This window comes from Macrotis lagotis, chromosome 1, assembly GCF_037893015.1.
Source record: "Macrotis lagotis isolate mMagLag1 chromosome 1, bilby.v1.9.chrom.fasta, whole genome shotgun sequence".
Lineage (NCBI taxonomy): Eukaryota > Metazoa > Chordata > Mammalia > Peramelemorphia > Peramelidae > Macrotis > Macrotis lagotis.
Genome location: NC_133658.1, coordinates 933,651,096 through 933,669,911, shown reverse-complemented (window position 1 = coordinate 933,669,911; position 18,816 = coordinate 933,651,096). Strand labels below are relative to the sequence as shown.

At 44.1% G+C, this 18,816-nt stretch overlaps 1 protein-coding gene across 1 annotated transcript; it reads left to right on the top strand.

Annotated features, from left to right (window-relative positions):
• The first annotated feature begins 755 nt into the window (after positions 1-755).
• LOC141510168 (uncharacterized) lies at positions 756-15,339 on the top strand. Its single transcript, XM_074220203.1, has 4 exons — positions 756-1,222; positions 4,766-4,860; positions 5,404-5,530; positions 10,517-15,339. The coding sequence occupies exons 1-4, from the start codon at positions 1,207-1,209 to the stop codon at positions 11,581-11,583; spliced, it is 1,305 nt and encodes a 434-aa protein (XP_074076304.1). The 5' UTR covers positions 756-1,206; the 3' UTR covers positions 11,584-15,339.
• The last annotated feature ends 3,477 nt before the right edge of the window (positions 15,340-18,816 follow it).

The window sequence follows — 18,816 nt, the reverse complement described above, 5'->3', positions numbered from 1 at the left end:
ATTACTACAGAGAGTGCAATTATGATGTGTTAGGCAAGTTAGAATGCTAAAGGGAGAGCTCTGACAGGGTAAGTGCTCACAAGGAGCTCAGAAGTGATACTGGGACCCTGAAAGTCTCTCATGAGAACTTTAGAATTGACTTTGCACCATGGGAGGCACTGGCACATGACTGCCAAGCATGGCGTGCTCACATCAGAGAGGGTGCTGCAATATATGAACAAGAAAGAATCGAAGCCTTTCGTTTTTTTTACGGTTGTCATGGAGACAGAACGCTGGCCCGCCCCCGTGGAAATGGGATTGGATTAGCCCTCTGTGACGGACGGGCGCGAGTTCCCCGCCTGCGGCCAGGGCATGCGCGGTGGGCCTGCGGCTCTTGGAGGATTCTGGGAAGTGTAGTCAAAGGCCGCCGGGGCGCAGGCGCAGCGCGGCAGCCGAAGCTGGGAAGCGCGCGCGCAGCCCCGGCCGCCCCGGCCCGTCTCCGCCCTCTGGGCCTCGTCGGGTTTCCCGCGCCCGCTCCGCCGGCGGTTCGCGCTTCGGGCCACGGTGCCTTCTCCCGCGCGGGAGGTCACGCGGACAGGTCCTTCCGGGCCCCAGAGGCGCGGCGGGACTCGTGACGTCACCGGTCGCTAGGCCGCCTCGGCAGACGCAGAGGGGGCGGGACGGAGGAGGAGGAGCCGGGGCGTGCGGCGTCATTGGCTCCCAGGCAGAGGAGGGCGGGGCAGGATGATGTCACCAGTTGCTGGGGCCTCGGAAGCCCCCGGGCTGCAGGTGCTTCTCGGATGCCTGAGGCCCGAGGTCCCTGTCTGCGCCCTTGGAAGCCCCCGGGCGCCTTTGGCTGCTGGCCGGGCGACCTTGGCCGGGGGCCTCTTGGACCTCGGGCTCCTCTTCTCACCCCAGAGCTAATAGCCGCTGCCCTTGGGGTCCCCGTCGCCCTCAGGTGGAAGGCCTCCCGGGGGCCTTGGGACCGAGCCGCGTAACGGAGGCGCTGACGGCCCCCCTTCTACCCGCAGCAGCCCCTCTGGGAGGGACAGCCCCCAAGGTGTCAGGCTGGGCCCCCGCGGATTCCCAGAGCCATCTCCTCGAGGAGCCCCCGCGGCCGGGGCCCAGCTAAGGACTCGGACCGCGGGACTACAGGGCAGAAAGGACCCGCGTCCCCGGGTCGCCCCGTGAGCCCCCACTGAGGACCGCTTAGCCGTGGTGGTCCAGATGTTTGAGGAGGGAGGTAAGAAGGGGAGTTGGAGTCCAGGGCCTTGGGTTCGAATTATTATGATGTGTTCCTTCTTTGGAGCCTCAGTTTGCCCACCTGTGAAATGAAGGACTCTGAGCTTTGACAAATTGTGGAGTGGAATGGAGAAGCAGATCTTCAGCTTTCATTGGGCCTCGGGTGGGGTGAAGAATTGGGGGTGCAGATAAAGCAGGACCTTCCCTGCTCTCCAGCTTAGAGGGACACCACGGAGGAGGGGTAGGGTTTCCACTAAATTCCAGGGAAGGGAAGGGAACAGGTCTCTATGCTGCCCTCTTCAGGCCTGATGGAGCTGGGAGTTGGAACCCCCTTTGCTCCCCAAAGTGACCTCTCCTTCTTTGAAGTTCATGCTGTTTATATCTACCATCCAATCAGAGTTGACAGACCCCTGCACATGCCCCTTTCTACCTCAGTCTAGCCTTTCCACCCCAAATCCTGCTCTCATACCAGGTGACTTCAACATACACATTGACACCCAGACCTCTAGTTCCTCAACCAACTTACCTCCAGCTACCGGGCCTCTCAAAAAAGATAGTGACCCCTTGGTTCTTGCCATCACCCACAAGTATAGCCCCTTCGTGGTTACTCATCTCCATGGTCCAGAACTCTGAAATCTGCTTATCCCAGCATAATATTGGCTTCTCCCCTCTTCCTCTCTCTTCCCTTATCTAACTATTCTTCATCCTCATTGGGATCACTAATTCCTTGACCCCTCAGTCCTCCCCCAGACCCTCTGCTCTGCACTAGACATTCTCTCCTCTTCTCCCCATCTGAATCCCCCTGGTGAACCGGCTCACCTCTACACTGTTCTTCTCCGATGAATTCTTCTACCTCTTACCATCTTCCCAGTCATGTTCCCCAAACCTTAGTCTCCCGCCATTTGATGCCTTTACTCCTGGATGACTCCCTCTACCCCTATAGGTTCACTATAAGTTCACGTGACACCTTTCCACCAGGCCCTCACTGCTACTAGGCAATCCCACCCACCTTTCTCATCAATTCACTCTTCTAAACATCTCCTACTCTCTCAATTCCTGTTTCATAGAAAAAAACAGAGACCATTCACCATGAGCTCCCTCTCCTCTCATCACTCAGGTGCCTTCTGCCCCTCTTTCCTCCTTCCCTATCTTCCATGATTAAGTGATCTGATCGCTGATCAAGACTGACCCTTCCACGTGCTCAGATGATCCCCTTCCAGACTGCCTCCTCCAGATCTCCCCCTTCTATCACTCCCCTCTCTCACTTATCTGAAATCTCTCCCTCTCTCCTAGCCTACAAACATGCTCACTTCTCTTCCATTCTGTAAAAACCCACTCTTGATCCTTCCATTCCTATGAACTGTTGTCCTATAGTTCTTCTGCCCTTTGTAGCTAAACTCCTCAAAAAGACCATCTACACTAATCTCTGCTTCCTCTCCTCTCACTTCTTAACTCCTTATGGTTGGACTTCTGACCTCATCATTCCATCCTATTGCCCTCTCCTGAGTGACTGCTCAATCCAATGGCCTTTTCTCAGTCCTTAGTCTCTGTGTATCTGCCCAGTGTTAGACGCTATTGATCACTTTTCTCTGAATACTCTCTAGGGTTTTACACTTTCATTGCTGTTTCTCCTCCTCCCTCTCTTACCTCTCCTTCGAGGTCTTCTTTGCTGGATCCTCCTCCAGACTGTGTCCTCTAACCTTATGTGGCCCTCAGAGGTTTGTCCTGGTTCCCTTTCTCTATAAAGCTTTACTTGGTGACCTCTTTGGCTCTCATGGATTAAATTACCATCTCCATTCTGATGATTCTCAAATCTCTCTCTCTTGCCCCAAACTCCCTACTGATCTCAATTCTTGAATCTCTTGAATCTTGTCTTTCAGACAAGAACTGCATATTCAGTAATCTTCTTACTCATCATGTCCAAATTCAAACCCATTATTTCTCCCCCAATCCCTCCCCACTTATCTCTATCACTGTAGTGGGCACCCTCATCCTCCTAGTCCTTCAGGATCACAACCCAGGAATCAGCCTGGACTCTGTACTCTCACCTCCCAGATCCACCTCTGCAGCATCCCTGGTCCATTTCACCTCGGAAGTGTCCCTGGTCAGTGTCCCCTCTCTAACCCTGATATGCCCCTCTATTTCCTCTGACATTGCCCCATCCTGGTACAGGCCTTCATCCCCTACATCTGGGCTATTATAATAGATGCTGGGGAGGGACAGGTGGGTATATACCTGCCTCTAATCTTTCCTCACACCTCCAACAACCAGAAGAATTTTCTTAAAGGGAAAGTGTGACCATATCTCCCTCTTTTACCTTTCCCCTATCCCCAATAACCTCATATATATATATATATATATATATATATATATATATATATATATATATATATATGTATGTATATATGAAATAGCTTATATATTAAGTGCCTACTATGTGCCAGGGTATTGGGCTAGAGATACAGAAAGAGGCAGAAGACCATTTTCCTGACCATCTGCTCAAGTGCTATGGCCTCAGGCATCCCTGTTTGGGACTGTCCCACCTGGATTAAACAGCTGGTGATGTAGTAGATGGAACACTGGACCAGGAAAGAGGAAGAACTGAGTTCTGAGCAAGTCACTGATCCTCTGCTGCCTCAGTTTTTTTCATCTGTAATAAAGAGATAATAGAATAGAAATGATAATGATAGCTACCTTGAAGATGCTATGAGGATGAGATAAGAGAATATTTTCAGTCAGTAAATATTTCAGCTCATCTTATATGCCAGTCCCTGCTCCCAAGAGTTCACATTCTAATGGAGAAGACAACAAACACATGTCTACAAAGCCAGCTCTGTCTGGGCTACAGAGGAGAGAATTGGCAGAGGGGAGTCACTGGACAGTTGGGGAATGTTTCCTGCAGAAGCTGGGGAGCCCAGTAAGATAAGGGGAGAGAAGTTACCTAGGCTCTAGTTACCTACTGGAGAGGGGGAATAGGTTGGGTATATTATTATCCAGCCTCCATAAGAACAGGACAAGGATAAGAGGCAGAGGAAAGGAATGGATTTCTATGACTAGTGTGAGTTGAGCCTTGACTCTGGGCTGGGGTCTGAGAAGCAAACCAGGCTCTCCTGGGCAGGGGAAAGAACAGAATGGGGAGATTAGAGGATGGAGAGATGCCACTTGAAGACCCTGAGGGTCAGAGGAACACAGGCTTTGGGTGGCTTATGCTTCTCTGGCTCTGGTGCCCTAATTGTCCCCTTCCTGCCCTGGCCTCATGTCTCAGAGTCATTATAGTGATGACTAGCTCTGTGAGCGTGTCACTGGCTCACTCTGAACCTCAGTTTCACAACTTGTAAAATGGCCACTTGTGGGTCTATACAATGTAGAAATGAGTCTTCAGCCTCACCTACGGCAGCCCATAAGCTCATTAGGCCTCCCCATCCTGGGACATCTTGTCCACAACTATCCTTCTCCCTGCCCCCTCCAAGGGGCTCCAGATGGGGCATGGGGAGTAGGTGGGTCTGAGGCTGCCCTCCCTCATGGGCCCTTTGTCCTTCTCCAGCTCTGCCCTCTGGTGGCCCAGCCCATACCCATATCCCAGGGAAGGAGGTGGATGAAGGCATGGCCCCCACTGAGTTTCCAGCTGACACTTTCAAGGTGAGTTGGAATTTCCTCCTTCCTGAAAAGTCATCGGGTCTTGTGCCTGCAGTATCTCTTTCTGCTCCAGTTGCTCCCCAGGGGACCTCATCCTTCCTGAGGTGGGACAGGCCCCATAACCCCTTGCTATCCCCTCCTTGTCTATCCCCTGCTTCCTGACTTGGAGGACATGGGAGATTCCTTGCCCTTCATGGTTGTTCCCAAGCTTCCTCATCTGATGTTCACCCTGGATACTTCAGAGTAGCCAGATCACTCTCCCCACCCCTGCTAAACAGGGCCATGCCTTTTTTTTTTCCTGACTCCCAGGCCAGTCTTCTTCATATCCAGCCTATTCTGTCTGGTCTTTTTGTGACTGAATCTTCTCTTCCTTGAGAAAACCGTCAACTCCTCAATGCAGAAAGTGTTATGTCTCCTTGGATCTGGACCCTGTAATCCTTCCCACAAGAAATCCTTAGTGCAGGACCAGGCCCCCTGCCCAGCCAGGGATCATTCTGGTGGTCTCTGTCTGTCCACAGGCCAATAGGAGTGTTCTTGATGTTTTAGGAGCCAGTGACCTTCAGGGACGTGGCTGTAGATTTCACCCCTGAGGAATGGGGGTGGTTGGACCCCTATCAGAGGCAGTTATACTGGGACGTGATGCTGGAGACCTACCACAACCTGGTCTCCCTGGGTAAGGTGACTTTTCCCTTGCTCCCAGTCCCATCATTCAGTATCTTGGGGGACATTAGGGGAGGAGGGTGGAGATGGGGTTGGGGGTCTCTGGGTTCCTGAAAGATCTAAGCCCTATGGTTGATCAGTCAAGTCTCTCTGCGGTTCCTGTTGGTCTGAGCCTCACTTGGGCACTAAACATCTTTCAGTGGACTCATTCTCTTCTCTAGGTCTTAGTTTCTTCATCCGTAGATTAAAGAACTTGGATGAGTCTCAGAATCTGTGACCTCTCATATGGGTCCATAACCCATGGTTGCCCTGGGGCAGTACCCCATCAAGGGACTGTCTCCTTCAGGATCTGGGCCTGAACTTGGGACTTTTCCTTTCTCTCCATCACAGGGTTACCTGTCTCCAAACCAGACATATTCTCCTGGCTGAAGCGAGGGGATGCTGGCCTCCGAGCCCTCCCCCACCATCCTCCAGGTCATTCTCTTTCATGATCAATGTCCATGATCCACCTGCTCCTTCTGCTCTCCCTATGTCCTCCTTCCTCTTGGTGTGCACTTCCCTCCATGCTGTCTTCTTCTGCTCCTCTATGCCATACACTTCTCCCTTGCTATGCTCCAGACCTAGTGAGTATCCTCTTGGGTCTAGAGAGTTCTCCTCCAGGTCTCTCCCAGCCCTGACCCCTCATGGGAACAGCTTTCCTGGTCTGGATGTGTCCTTGGACATGAACTTTAAGGTTCTCTGCCACTCTGCTCCCCCCTTCTCTTCCAGGGTTCTCTCCTCAGCAGGATCAGAAGAGATGTTCCGACATATCATATACCCCCGACATCTTTTCTGAATGGGCATAGTCCCTGTGGAGCTGCCCTTGAAGGATTTTACCAGCAGATGGTGGAAGAAAAAGTCATCTTGTCCATCTCCTCATTTGGGTAGATTTGGAAACAGGCAGATTGGGGCTTCCAATTACAGATGTGGCCATTCCTCTGCCCTGTATCCATCAGTCAGTCAAGCTCTGTGCTAAGTGCTAGGATTACAAAAAGAGGGAAAAGACAGTCCCTTCCCTCAGGGAACTCCCTGGGGGAGGCCACACTCAAGCTCAATTTACCAGGGTAAATATGAGATAATTAACAAAGGAAAAGGGTTGGGGAAGGCTTCAAATGGGAGGTGGGACTTGAAGGAAGCCAGAGGTGAGGAGGAAGAACATTCCAAGTATGGGGATAGTCAGAGAAAATGCCTGAAGCCAGGGTATCTTGTCTGTCAAATAACTGGGAGGCTGGTGTCTTGGGATCAAAGACCATGTGTTGAGGAGCTTTAGGAAATGATTTTAGTGACAAATTGGAGGATGGTTTGGAGTAGGGAGAGACTTGAGACTGCAGACACCCTAGCAGCTTTGATGATGCTGTTTGTCTTTCATTCTTGAAGAAGACCATGACATCAGGGATGTGATGCCATGACAATCATATGTATTGGATTTGAATAAACAGGGCTGGGCTAAGTCACCAGCTTACTTTCTCCTCCAGAGTCATCTGGGTCCAGGGGCCAGATTTGAATCAATCAGGATGTCTGGAGATGACCCCGGATGCCAGGCAATCAGGGTTAAATGACTTGCCCAAGGTTACACAGCTATTAAATATCAAGTATCTGAGACTGGATTCGAACTCCTGTTCTCCAGACTCCAAGGCCAGTGCTCCATCTACTGCATCACCTAGCTGTCCCTGTCAATAGACCAAGCAAGAGGTAATGAGGGTCTGTATTAGAGTGGGAGGGGTAGTGTCAAAGGAGAGAAGAGAGACATCGGTAAGAGAGAGGCTGCAGAGGTGAGATGGACAAGGGATGTTGTAGGGATAAAATGGGTCACAGATCCTGCAGATGTGATGTTGACCAGGGATGTTCTAGGGATAATATGGGTCATGGATCCTGCAGAGGTGACGTTGACCAGGGATGCTGCAGAGGTGACGTTGACCAGGGATCCTGCAGAGGTGACGTTGACCAGGGATCCTGCAGAGGTGACGTTGACCAGGGATGCTGCAGAGGTGACATTGACCAGGGATCCTGCAGAGGTGATGTTGACCAGGGATCCTGCAGAGGTGACGTTGACCAGGGATCCTGCAGAGCTAACATTGACCAGGGATGCTGCAGAGGTGACGTTGACCAGGGATGCTGCAGAGGTGACGTTGACCAGGGATCCTGCAGAGGTGACGTTGATCAGGGATGTTGCAGAGGTGACGTTGACCAGGGATGCTGCAGAGGTGACGTTGACCAGGGATCCTGCAGAGGTGATGTTGATCAGGGATGCTACAGAGGTGACGTTGACCAGGGATCCTGCAGAGGTGACGTTGACCAAGGATCCTGCAGAGGTGACATTGATCAGGGATGTTGCAGAGGTGACGTTGACCAGGGATGCTGCAGAGGTGACGACCAGGGATCCTGCAGAGGTGACATTGATCAGGGATGCTGCAGAGGTGACGTTGACCAGGGATCCTACAGAGGTGACATTGATCAGGGATGTTGCAGAGGTGACGTTGACCAGGGATGCTTCAGAGGTGACGTTGACCAGGGATGCTGTAGAGGTGACGTTGACCAGGGATGCTGCAGAGGTGACGTTGACCAGTGTAGAGGTGACATTGACCAGAGATGCTGCAGAGGTGACGTTGACCAGGGATCCTACAGAGGTGACATTGATCAGGGATGCTGCAGAGGTGACGTTGAGCAGTGTAGAGGTGACGTTGACCAGGGATGCTGCAGAGGTAACATTGACCAGGGATCCTGAAGAGGTGATGTTGACCAGAGATGCTGCAGAGGTGATGTTGACTAGGGATCCTGGAGAGGTGACATTGACCAGGGATCCTGCAGAGGTGACATTGACCAGGGATGCTGCAGAGGTGACTTTGGGCAGGCTGCTGAGGTAAAACCTATAAGAAATACTAGGGTGCTGGTACAGTTAGGCCTTGGCAACATCCTGGTTGTCCAACCTTGAACCTCTTTTGGCTTATCTATTTCTATGGTCTGACCAGGGCAGAGGGTGGACACCGTCTCCTCCTTATTCCTCATTCTGAATGCGGTCCAAAGCCATGTCCCACTGTTCACTCATCCCAGTCTGCCTGTCCTCTGAAAGCCTCTTTTTTGCTGACAAATGCTGTCTATCCAGACTGCCTGTCTTGCACTGGGGATGTTTTTTTTTTTTAACCCAAGTATAAGCCTTTTCCTATTCGATCTATCTTATTCAATTCAGTCCTGTGGTCAAGCCCAGCGGTTCTCAAACTTTTTGGTCTCAACAATTATTAAGGTGTTCTAAGAACTTTTGTTTGTGGGGATTATATTTTTTGTCATTTACCATATTAACAATAATATGGATAAATTGTAAAAAATATTAATCTATTTTAAAAAAATAAACCATTTACATGTTAAATAACATTTTATAAAAACAACTTTCTCAGACAAAAGGAGAAAAGTAGCATTGGTTTTATATAATTTTGCAATAATGGAAGACAACTGAATTGTCCTGTTTCTGCCTTCAGTCTGTTGCAATTTATTGTTTTGCTTAATATATATGAAAAAAATCCCTCCTTCAGACATGCAGTTAGAAAAGGAGGCATATTTTAAAAGGCCTATGACATCTTAATATGAGTCTTTTTGACTTCCAAGGATCCCTTTTAGAGTCTTGGAGACCACTGTTTGCACACTAGAGATGGTGACTGTCAGTATTATTTTGGATTCTGATTCTTCCATCAGCAAATTAGCTCTTCCTCCCATTCAATGTCATTTGACAATATGAGTATGCCATTTATGCCTTTATTCATATCATTGATAAAAATGCAAAATAGCCCAAGGCCCTGCCCAGATTCCTGATTTTCTGACACTATACTTACTTCCAAAGGTGTTTGTCCCCTCACTTAGCCTACATCCCTGTCTTTTTTTACAAGAGCAGCATGAGAGATTTTTTGAAATGCTTGACTCCAATAGAGGGAAACAATCTTTCATTTCCAAGTTTAGTGACCCCATCCCAAAATGAAGTGTGACAGGTTTGATAGGATTAGTTTCCCTCTATCCCTTATCCTTGTTACAAATCTAAAAATCTTCCAACAATCCCAAATATGTCAAGATTCAAGAACAGAGGAGGATTTCATAAGAAACCATGAGCTTTTGTGACACATCATGTTAGACTAATAAGGGAGTCATAGCATCCGTGTTTTACCTTTTAAAAGAAATTGCTGGCCACTTACTTCCCTCCTCAATCCCCCTTACCCAAGGGAAGCCCTTATAACAAAAAATCAGTCAAGCATGACAAACCAATTTTTAATGATGCTTGAGAATGTACCTATTCTTCATCCTCTCTTTGAAGGGTTGGAAGGTGTGGGAGAGCTTAAGGTTCAGGAGCCATGAGGGGCCATACTTTGGTCCCAGTTCTCCTACATTGCCAGCTGTTTCTATTTGCACAGCTGCTGCCTTGGTTGACCCCTGTCATCCTCATTATACTGCCCCAGATCATATAAGTATTTCCCTATTGTTCATTTTTTATAATATATATTTTAATGTGATATATATTTTATCCACATCCTGTTCTTTGTCCATTCTCATTAATGGTGACTTGCTTGGTTTCTGGTGGTCTGCTTCATTAAAAACATCTATCATCAGTTATCAGAGTCCATGTGGGTCCTTCCTTGTATAGCCTTGCTCATTTTAGGAACCTGAAGACCTTAAGGTTCCAGATCAATTTTCAGAATGACTGGTCCAGTTCATATCTTCATTGACAGGGCCTCACAGTGAGCATCTTCCCATGGACTGTCCATTAATGGCTGGTTTTCATGTTAGTATCTTTGCCAATCTGAGGGATGTGAGGAGAAGTTTTAGGGTTGTTTTTCATTGGCCTTTCTCTCAGTCTTCCTTGTAGTTGGAAAGGAGCTACCCATTCACAGTCAGCTGCATTACCTTATTCACCATTTTCCATTCTCCTAATCATAGAGAACTTCTGAGATGACTTATATTTTATTTTAATCTCTTTCAGACTCAGAGCTTCATTCTAAGACCAAGGGGACAGCTTCAAAGCAGGGCACTCCTGAAGAAGCATCCCAGAGGGTGACAGTAGGAAGACTCCAAAGGTGTAATCTTTGGTACTCCATTTTGAAGGAAACAGGGGAATGTGAGAATCCAATAAGGAAACAGCTGAGGAACCAGGAAAGATATATGAGGCAAGTCTGGAAACATCAACAAATTCATACAGGAGAGAAAACTCATAAATGTAATGAATGTGGGAAAATGTACCAGAAACATGTAAAACTTATTCATAAGATTCACAAATATGAATGTAAGGAATGGGGTAATGCCTTTAGTGATCATTCAGATCTCATTAAACTTCAGAGGACTTATGCTGGAGAGAAGCCTTATCATTGTAATGACTGTGAGAAGACCTTCCATCATCACTCACACCTGGTGAAACATCAGAGGATTCATACTGGAGAGAAACCTTATCAATGTAATGAATGTGGGAAAGCCTTCAGTCAGTGCTCCAGTCTTATTCAACATCAAAGGATTCATACTGGAGAGAAACCTTATAAGTGTGATGAATGTGGGAAAGAATTCAGTCACCGCTCACACCTTGTTAATCACCAGAGAATTCACACTGGAGAGAAGCCTTATAAGTGTAGTGAATGTGGGAAAGGATTTAGTCAGTGCTCTAGTTTTCTTAAACACCGGAGGGTTCATACTGGAGAGAAACCTTATAAATGTAATATATGTGAGAAAGAGTTCAGTCACCACTCACACCTTTCTAATCACCAAAGGGTTCACACTGGAGAGAAGCCCTATAAATGTAATGAATGTGGTAAGGTCTTCAGTCATAGCTCACACCTTATTGTACACCAGAGGATTCACACTGGAGAGAAACCTTTCAAATGTAATGAGTGTGGGAAAGCCTTCAGTCATAGTTCAAACCTTATTGCACATCAGAGGATTCACACTGGAGAGAAACCTTATAAATGTAATGAATGTGGGAATGCCTTCAGTCACCGCTCAAACCTTATTAAACATCAAAGAATTCATAGTGGAGAGAAATCTTATCAATGTAACAAGTAGGAAAGCCTGCATTAACCTCTGAGGTCCCATTGCACATCAGAATATTTGTACTGTGAGAAGCCATGAAAATGAAAGGGAAAAAGGCTTTCATCATGGCTCACACATCATCGAAGTGATATCATGTAGAGAAGAAACTACTGGACTTCTAACAGAGAATACCTGGGTTTGAATCTCACCATAGACATTAATAGTGTGACCATAGACAGGTCACTAAACTTCAGGTTTTTCACCTATAAAATGAGACTAATTATAACACTTAACCTCATAAAGGTTGTTTTGAGAACCAAGTGAAGCTGTAAAATGAAAATCTTAATTATGTGACAATTTTATTAATAAACATTAGAGGATTCATACTGGAGAGATTTCTTAATAGCATATATGAGAAAATCTTCACTTAGGCAGAATTTTCCAAAGTCTGGGGCACAAGACCCATTAAGGGAAAGAACAAATCAATGGCTAAAATATTTGACTCTATAAGTCCCTATTAAATTTATAAATTTTTTTAAATTTAAGGCAGTGGGGTTAAATGACTTGCTCAAAGTTATACAGCCAGGTAATTATTAAGTGTCTGAGACTGGATTTAAACTCAGGTACTCCTGACTCCAGGGCTGGTGCTCTATCTACTGTGCCACCTAGCTACCCCTAAGTCCCCAATATAAATAATCCATGTTCTTCCATGAAAACAGCATGGCATCCATATAGTAGACTGGCTTTGGCACTAGAAGGACATGGGTTCAAATTCTGCCTCTTGACCTGTTGCAGTACCCTGGACAAAGTCCCTTCTCTAAGATAAGTTATAGAGAAGATGTTGGAAGGCCTTGGCAGAGGGCATTCCTCCTTGACAGCTTCTTATGCCAGTGACTCTACCTGTTCTTCCATGAAAACAAAATTCAGACAGCGAGGGAAGCTAAGATCAATAGAGGGCAATCATTCAAGGTCATAGATGAGTGTTTTGCTGTTCATCTGGCTGAATCAAGTCGTTTTTGACCCATTTTTATATTACAGAATGCCATCCATCTGAACTTCACTCTAAATTTACATAATCTATTTTTGATGGAAAAGTTACTGTTTGTACAAATGATTTAGCTGTAGATAGCATGAAACTTTAGACTTTCTGAGCTTCCACACAGAATTTGTTGGCAAAATAAGATTTTTTTTCCCAATTAAAATCAATGAGACTCTTTCAGAAGCTTTATCAGTGACACCTTAGATTATTTAAGGAATTGCTAAATGACAAAAACTTCATTCAATGTGGAAGGATTGCTTTCTGCTCATGGTGACTGAGAGGGGCTATTTGCTCTATGAATCATGCAGAAGAACTACCAATGCTCCCACTTAGGGATAGTTTTCTGGAAAGAATTGCCCTTATGTCTGAGGATCCTTGTGATCTATATTAAATCAGAAGTGAAAATCTTCCCATTCTACTTTACTGGTGGCCAAAGCAGCAGATGTAAATAAAGATATTCATATAATCTATTGTGGTGTAATCTATTGCTAAATGATAAAGTCCAGTCAGGAAGTCAACATGTACCTAGCAAATGGTCTGAAGACTGAGAATCCAAATACAGAAAAGAATCCAAATACAGAAAAGAAGACAGGCCTTACTCTCGAGAAACTTACTTATGAATGGGAAAGCAAACACATAATTGGGAGTTGAATAGGAGGGGTGGCAGTAAAGGTACCAGGAAAGGGGGCTTGGGAGAAAGTCCAGTGCACATGAGTCAGGAGTGCCTCCTAGGGAGAAATGAAGACATGACAATCTTGGACCATCTTCAAGTGGAGATACTGGGAAGAGCCAGCAGATCAGGAGGAGAGGCCATGGATTGGAGGACACTTCCAGTATGAGGAGCAGTTCTGAGGTGGAGGCAGCTTTCAGCATGAAGATGTTTTTATGACCTGGTAGAGAAAGTCCTGACTCCTGTCAGGCATGTGGTTTGGAAAGGAATGGTGTTGAGATTTGTGACTTTTCAAACTTATTGGTGGCAAGATCATATCAAGGGGAAATGTCAACATGATTATTTTAAAGAAAGTGATTTAACATAGGAGAGTTATGTTGGGCTCTGCACTAACAGGGCTTAGTGAAACATAGATCTATGAATCTTATGTGCTTGGTCACTCACGCTATTTGCATAAATTGCATGCATCAGCGAGTGACTTATATCAAAGATATGAGTGAATCACTATGCACAGCTTTTCAAAAAAGTTATGAGAAAAGAAATCTATCTGTAAAACCTTAACATGCTTTTGGTGAGAGGATAAGACACCTTTGACCCCAAAGTATTTTTTTTTAGTTTTTTTTTTTGCAAGGCAAATGGGGTTAAGTGGCTTTCCCAAGGCCACACAGCTAGGTAATTATGAAGTGTCTGAGACCGGATTTGAACTCAGGTACTCCTGACTCCAGGGCCGGCGCTTTATTCACTGTGCCACCTAGCCACCCCTCCCAAAGTACTTTTTAGGTTTGAGCAAAAATAAGAAATTTCCATTTTTTTCTTTGGGGTAGTATAAAAATGAAGTCTGCCTTGGAACACAAATTTACTTCTTATACTTGCAGATGTGGTAGAGATTTGTAAAAAAAACAACTCAATGCTCTTTAAAAAAAAGTCATCCCTGGAATCAGGAGGTTTTCAATTCAAATCTGGCCTCAGACACTTCATAATTACCTAGCTGTGTGAGACTTGGGCAAGTCATTTAACCCCATTGCCTTGCAAAAAGAAAAAAACAAAAAAAATGCTAGAACCTCAAATTCATATTCTTATAAAAATAAAGTAACCACATTTATGAAAAAGTTAAGAATTATAGATGATTTTTTCTCCCAATTTGAAAAAAAAAAGCCAGCCCTGAAAATGAAATAGGAGATTAATCATTGGTCAGTCTACAGAAGCAATTCACATTTTTTTTTTTGTAAAAGCCTAGATTTTAAAAATATGGATTAATAAAGAATTCATTTGTCAGGTACAACTATGTTACATGTGGTCCTATTCCTAAATTAGAAAGGTATATATATATTTTTCTCTCATGATAGTTCAGGTCATTAAATGTTTTCTAAGCAGCCTGATGATGTGGTGGATTGAGGCAGGTTGTCTCTTCCCTCAAATCTGGCCTCAGACACTTCCTAGCTATGTAACCCTGGGTACTTCATCCTGTTTGCCTTAGTTTCCTCATCTGTAAAATGAGCTGGAGAAGGAAATGGCAAATCACTCTAGTATCTCTTCCCAGAAACCCCTCAAATAGAGTCACAAAAAGTCAGATACAACTGAAAAAAAGACTCCAACACCTGCCTTTAGAAAAAAACAGTCTCTGTCTTCAAGAAGCTCACAAACCAATGTGAGAAGAGAACATTAAAGGAAGCTGGAAGGAGAAGAGACAGAGAAGGAGGAAACCAGGAGTGCTTGGTATTGAGGACATCATTCTGTAGAGTTATCTGGAAAATCAGAGCCTTGCCCCCTCTTGTAAAAGTAAGCTTGGTGAGGAGTTATTGGATCCTTTTAGAAAGTGCTCATTGAGACAGGCATCTGAACCTGAAAATCTTACAAAATCTTTGGTTCTAGGTGAATAAAGAGTTTTAAGATTTATCAAACAAAAGATATGTATTTTAATAACATTCATAGCATCTTATTTTCTGAAATACACTTTCCTGCTATGGCTTTTATAAACACAAATATCGATCTTGATTATTGGTTGAAATGTTGGTTGAAAAGAGACACTTGTTCAACCCAGCATATTTGGGTATTGTTACCCAAATGGTAAGGGATTAAATCAATGGCTGTCTTTTAAGATGAGTCTTATAAAATTTTTAAATAAATTCTTAAATAAGCTTGAGTTACCAAAATTATTCACAGTTTGTTTTATCAAAAAAGTAGGGAAGGAGCATGATAGTTTAAAAAAAAAAGAGACAGGATTAGGGAAGGGGAGTAACCAATTTCTCCAACCCTTATGACTCACCTCAGTGAATCAGAAGGGGTTCAACTAGAGTGCTGAGGAACAGAGGGAAATAGGACTGGGATGTATGTGTGTGTGTGTGTGTGTGTGTGTGTGTGTGTGTGTGTGTGTGTGTGTTGTATGTGCTGTCTCCCAAATGTCACTGAAGGTAGAGACCAAGACTAGGAGGGGGGGAAGGGAGGAGGGAACACCTGGGGGACAGCCAGAGAATTCAGGAAGTCACGAGATGGAGGATCTTGTTTATGGCCTTTCCAGGAGACCAGGTTGAAGAGTTTGTGCCAGGAGGAAGGTGAAAGAATATTGGAAAACATGCTTAGAAAGCATTTTGTATCTAAAGAGGGAGGCTACAGGGAGCCACTGGAATTGAATGAGTAGGAAGGTGATGTGGTCAGATCTGGGCTTTAGGAAAATCCCTTGGAGAATAAGGGGGCAATGGCCTGGAGAGGAAGTGGAGGTCCTGTGTAGATAAAGTTCTCAAGGGGCTTATCTTCTTGCAAGAGACTGTGCCAGATGGCTTCTGACTATTGGAAGATAATGGGGGGAACAAGTCAAGCTGTCTCTTAATGGCTTCAAGTAGGAGACAAGGTTGGGAATTGTTTTTTTTTTTTTCCATTTTTTAAAACAATTTTTAAAATTTATTTTTATTAAAGATATTATTTGAGTTTGATATTTTCCCCCCAATCCCTCCCCCCCCCCCACAGAAAGCACTCTGTCAGTCTTTACTTTGTTTCCATGTTGTACCTTGTTCCAAATTGGGTGTGATGAGAGAGAAATCATATCCTTAAAGAGAAGTCTAAGAGGTAACAAGATCAGACAATAAGCTATCTGTTTTTTTTTTTCTAAATTAAAGGGAATAGTCCTTGCACTTTGTTCAAACTCCACGGCTCCTTATCTGGATACAGATGGTACTCTCCTTTGCAGACAGCCCAAAATTGTTCCCAATTGTTGCACTGATGGAATGAGGAAGTCCTTCAAGGTTGAACTTCACTCCCATGTTGCTGTTAGGGTGTACAGTGTTTTTCTGGTTCTGCTCATCTCACTCAGCATCAGTTTATGCAAATCCCTCCCGGTTTCCCTGAAATCCCTCCCCTCCTGGTTTCTAATAGAACAATAGTGTTCCATGACATACATATACCACAGTTTGCTAAGCCATTCCCCAGTTGAAGGACATTTACTGGATTTCCAATTCTTTGCCACCACAAACAGGGCTGCTATAAATATTTTTGTACAAGTAATGTTTTTATCCTTTTTCCTCATCTCTTCAGGATATAGACCCAATAGTGGTACTGCTGGGTCAAAGGGTATGCACATTTTTGTTGCCCTTTGGGCATAGTTCCAAATAGCTCTCCAGAAGGGTTGGATGAGTTCACAGCTCCACCAACAGTGTAATAGTGTGCCAGATTTCCCACATCCTTTCCAACAATGATCATTATCCTTCCTGGTCATACTGGCCAATCTGAGAGGTGTGAGGTGGTACCTCAGAGAAGCTTAAATTTGCATTTCTTTAATAATTAATGATTTAGAACATTTTTTTCATATGGCTATGGATTACTTTGATCTCTTCATCTGCAAATTGCCTTTGCATATCCTTTGACCATTTGTCAATTGGGGAATGACTTTTTGTTTTAAAAATATGACTCAGTTCTCTGTATATTTTAGAAATGAGTCCTTTGTCAGAATCATTAGTTGTAAAGATTATTTCCCAATTTACATTTCTTTTGATCTTGGTTACATTGGTTTTATCTGTGCAAAAGCTTTTCAATTTAATGTAATCGAAATCATCTAATTGGTTTTTGGTGATATTCTCCAACTCTTCCTTAGTCATAAACTGTTCCCCTTTCCATAGATCTGACAGGTAGACTAGTCCTTGATCTTCTAATTTGCTTATAGTATCATTTTTTTTATGTCTATGTCCTGTAACCATTTGGATCTTATCTTGGTAAAGGGTGTGAGGTGTTGGTCTAATCTAAGTTTCTTCCATACTAACTTCCAATTTTCCCAGCAATTTTTATCAAAAAAGGGAGTTTTTATCCCAATAGCCAGACTCTTTGGGTTCATCAAACAGCAGATTACTATAATCATCTCCTGCTTTTACACCTAGTCTATTCCACTGGTCCACCACTCTATTTCTTAGCCAATACCAAACAGTTTTGATGACTGATGCTTTATAATATAATTTTAGATCGGGTAGGGCTAAGCCACCTTCTTTTGCACTTTTTTTCATTAAGCTCCTGGCAATTCTTGACTTTTTATTTCTCCATATGAATTTACTTACAATTTTTTCTAACTCATTAAAGTAATTTTTTGGAATTTTGATTGGTAGGACACTAAACAGATAGTTTAGTTTTGGTAGAATTGTCATTTTTATTATATTAGCTCTACCTATCCATGAGCAGTTGATATTTGCCCAGTTATTTAAATATAATTTAATTTGTGTGAGAAGTGTTTTATGATTGTTTTCAAAAAAGATTCTGAGTCTGTCTTGGCAAATAGACTCCCAAATATTTTATATTGTCTGAGGTTACTTTGAATGGGATTTCTCTTTCTAGCTCTTCCTGCTGTTGAGGATTTATGAGGGTTTATTTCATAACCTGCAACTTTGCTAAAATTGCTAATTGTTTCTAGTAGTTTTTTAGATGATTTCTTGGGATTCTCTAGGTAGATCATCATGTCATCTGCAAAGAGTGAGAGTTTTGTCTCTTCCTTCCCAATTCTAATTCCTTTAATTTCTTTTTCTTCTCTAATTGCTGATGCTAACATTTCTAATACAATATTGAATAGTAGTGGTGATAATGGGCACCCTTGTTTCACCCCTGATCTTATTGGGAATGGCTCTAGCCTCTCCCCATTGAGTATAATGCTTGTTGATGGTTTCAGATAGATACTGCCAATTATTTTAAGGAACAGTCCATTTATTCCTACACTCTCTAGTGTTTTTAATAGGAATGGATGCTGTATTTTGTCAAAAGCTTTTTCAGCATCTATTGATATGATCATATGATTTCTGATAGGTTTGTTGTTGATATAATTGAGTATACTAACAGTTTTCCTAATATTGAACCAACCCTGCATTCCTGGAATAAATCCTACTTGATCATAATGTATTATCCTAGTGCTGACTTGTAATCATTTTGCTAAGATTTTATTTAGTATTTTTGCATCTATATTCATCAGGGAGATGGGTCTATAATATTCTTTCTTTGTTTTAACTCTTCCTGGTTTAGGTAATAGTACCATATTGGTTTCATAGAAAGAGTTAGGCAGAGTTCCATCTTTCCCTATTTTTCCAAAGAG